This window comes from Lepeophtheirus salmonis, unplaced genomic scaffold (assembly GCF_016086655.4).
Source record: "Lepeophtheirus salmonis unplaced genomic scaffold, UVic_Lsal_1.4 unplaced_contig_15741_pilon, whole genome shotgun sequence".
In the NCBI taxonomy this organism is placed as follows: Eukaryota; Metazoa; Arthropoda; class Copepoda; order Siphonostomatoida; family Caligidae; genus Lepeophtheirus; species Lepeophtheirus salmonis.
The window spans coordinates 1-3,682 of NW_027291585.1; the positions used below are offsets into that span (position 1 = coordinate 1).

Genomic DNA, 3,682 nt, shown 5'->3' on the forward strand with positions numbered 1-3,682 from the left:
AGTTACTGGATAACCTTGTACTTCTATTAACCTTGCTTTAGCACTAATATATTTCATAACAAACATCCCAGTATGATTTGACATATTTATGACTTTCTACTCCAATTACCAGTAAACCGAATACCTTTCAACTTTGAATGAGAAGATAACCTTCTTGGAATAAAAAATTTGCATGTCTTATTAAATTATTACCATTAATAAAAACAAAAATATCTTAATATACAAAGCAGGGAGTGCTATAAGGTACTTCTATTAATGTTATGTTTGGTGAGTGGTATGCACTCCGGTAATTCAGACAATAGAAGAAGGTGAAATGACGTCATATATACAAATTTTATCATACATTGTTAATAAGTATTTCTTGTGTCTTTATTTTTATACCTACCAACAGATTTTTTATATAATATTTACACCCACCAAGAAAAGTTTTTTATTCACATTCCTAAGCCTCTCATCCTACCCCAAAATTGGAATATAAATTGCATAACTCACCAAAGTATACACATAAACTATATGGCAGCTAATGTTTATGAAGTAAATAAATTAAATAGAAAATTATCATTAATTTGATTTGTTTCCATAATTACTTCTTAGATGAAACACCACAAATGATTCCTTTAATTTTTAAAAAGAAAATAAACATTTTTATGAAGAAGTAGATTTGCAACAAGAAATAAGAACTGCGTATTTAAATAAAATAATTATATTGATTAAGCTTTTAATAACCACAACAAAGACACAAGTATATAATACTGTTCAATTTTCAAAATTTAATAAAAATATGGTAAATTTAAAGCCCACAATATTAAAATAACATAAATTTATCAATATATATAAAATATTCAATACAAAATTATATACCTATGTCATCATTGATAAAAAAAGTTATTTTAATTTCCTTATTTCATTATTAAAATCATAATTAATTGATAATACCCAATAAATTTATGAAGTAATATTATATATTCAAAAGTACCTTAAGAAAATTTGGACGAAAAATTATTTCATAATGTAATCAATAAGCAATGAAACAAAGTACTTTCTATAAAATATATAAAAAGAGGAATCTTGAAGTTAACCTCAGCACTTAAAGAATTCTCATTGCTGAATGATGATTGTTGTTTTGTCGTCTCTGTTGTTTTTGGCTGGTGTGGGCTTTTCAATTCCCTACAATGGTATGTCTGCTGGAGTGGCTTCTGGTGGTCTATTCAGTGCATTTAGCCCCATGGGCGATGATTCTTCCACGTCTAATGGTGGATCCTCTCAGAGTTCAAATGCAGAGATGAAGTGCACTCCTTACTACGATACTGTATATGATAATAAGTGCCAGTCTTATACTGATAGGGTATGCACTACTCAGCATCAGGAAAATTGTTTCGACGTCCCAGGGAAACGTGCAAGGCAATTTTGGCGTCAAAACAGGTTCGAAAGTGTTTTAATGTTACTGAGTTACTATGCTCGTTAAAGGAAGATGTCGAGTATGAGGTGATTCAAGCTACTGTAACGGTACAAAATTGTCACAAAGTAAATGAGAGGGTCTGCGACACTGTTTACAAGACTCAATTTACAAACAAGGATGATTATAAGTGTATAGAGTTGGCTAATGTTGACTGTAGTCCCCATGATAAAGTAATTCAAGACAAGACTTGCAAGACAACAACAGAGTTTGATTGCAAGGAAATTGGTTTTTCTGCTCAGACTGGATTGGATGATGGTTCCCTCGGTAGTAGTGGACTTGCTAATGCTTTAATTGATGATGAGTCTTCTTCTGGGATGTTGGGTTCTTCATACGGCCGTACGTATAAAGTTCCTAGTGCTACGTATGGTTATCGGGAACCTCCGAAGGTTGTTTGTAAAAAGTCTGCAGCGACAAAATGCTACAATACTCCGCGTACAATAAGCTCTGAAAAATGTGAAATGCGTAAGGAAAAAAAGTGCGAAAAGTTTGCTGAGAGAACTCCTTTTCCCGTGGAGAAACAACATTGTCATAACGAAGAAAAGCGAGTCTGTGACCTGGAGCAGCGTCCTCAGCCTAAACAAGTGAAGAAATATGTATACTCTAAACAGTGCAGACCTATTCGTAGGACTATATGTGAAAACGCGGATGTAAAGGATCTTGTACAGTCATGCGCTCCTTATACACACAAGAGTTGTTCTTATACTCCCCGAGAGAAGTGTGTTGATGTTCCAAAGGAACATTGTTATAAAGTTGGTAAAAGTGTACAAAAGCAAAAATGTGAGACTGTGGTGAACGAAGGAGTTACTCTGCGGCTAATTACAGAGGGGAGTCATCTTTCAATAGTGGAGGTTCACAATCTATGAAAGATTCTGTTTTCTCCTCTGATTCCTATCGTGTTGGTGAATTTGGATCTGAGCAGCAGTCTGGAACTTACAGTATGTCTGATGTACCTGGATATTAATTATATATATATATATATCTTATGTTTTAAATTTTTTTATTCTTTTACTTTTAAATATACAAGTCTTTACTTAAAATTCTTATTTATAAGTTTCATTATGAACAGTTAAAAGGTGTAGTATGTGTTTAAAAAATGTTTTAGATAACATTTATTCATTTTTTATTCGAAATATGCATGTATTTTGAATTTTTAAACTTTAATTAATTTATTTTCTCCTCATTAATTCTGTATTTAATGGTTTTTTCCCCCCACAACACTAAACCTCTAGTATTTAATAGGAGTGGTAGAATATATGCACAATTAAATATATACAATATAAAGACTGTGGCTTCATTGATGTACGTACACGCATTTACTACGTTACTTCTTCTTCCTTTTTATAGTTATAATAATTCTTCAATAAAATTTATGAAGTTAAATAGTTTAAAATAATTGAACAATTATACGTGCACAAGCAATTGCGTGACCCCTTATCGATTAAAATATGGGGTAAAATAGGCTGCATACCTTTAACAATATAAGATACGAAATTATTCTGTGGAATGTTAACTGCTTATCTTCAAGTTCTGACCTTTTCAATCATTGTTCTTATGTTCAATGTATAAATTGCCCTAGCTTCTACGGAATCGTAAACTTCTATAACTACTAAGGAGTTACCTAAAAAACTATTGTTTGATAAATTATTATTACTTAAAAATAGTTGTTAGTAACTATTAAGTGATGTATTTAAAAAATAAATATAATGGACCTTTTACTTATGTAGACTTCTATTGAAGATATGAATATCATTGCAATTATTAAACTTATTGTGTCGAATCTTCTAAGCAAATTTGAAAATCTCAATTGTTTGTCACATTATTGGAATAAAACTGAAGTGAATATAAGGTGAAGAAATACGTAACTTACGGATAATTACTAATAAGAGCTAATTATTGTTTTATTGAAGTTGAAATGCAACAAAATAATAAGGATATCCCCTCCCTATATATGAATTATCTGCTTTTTTTTGTATGACCTCAGTAGAAACCTCGTTTAATTTTATACACTATTGTCAAAGTAAATCTGGTTATAAAAATGAATTACACCCCAACTCATCGCTCCCTCTATTGAGGAAACTTCTAATACAAATTGGAGGCTACACTTGCTCAAATTCTTTGACTAATCTACACCTGCAGAAATAAGGAATTATGTTCCTATTGGACTGGAGATAATTGAGCGTTTAAACTAATGAGCTTTATTCTTATACCCTCTTACTTATGCCT

At 31.2% G+C, this 3,682-nt stretch overlaps 1 protein-coding gene across 1 annotated transcript; it reads left to right on the forward strand.

Annotated features, from left to right (window-relative positions):
• Positions 1-1,069: 1,069 nt before the first annotated feature.
• Positions 1,070-2,496, forward strand: LOC121131038 (uncharacterized). Its single transcript, XM_040726620.2, is given in 3 exon segments — positions 1,070-1,388; positions 1,391-2,257; positions 2,260-2,496. Coding segments are annotated over 3 exon segments (1,308 nt in total). The 5' UTR covers positions 1,070-1,108; the 3' UTR covers positions 2,421-2,496.
• Positions 2,497-3,682: the final 1,186 nt, after the last annotated feature.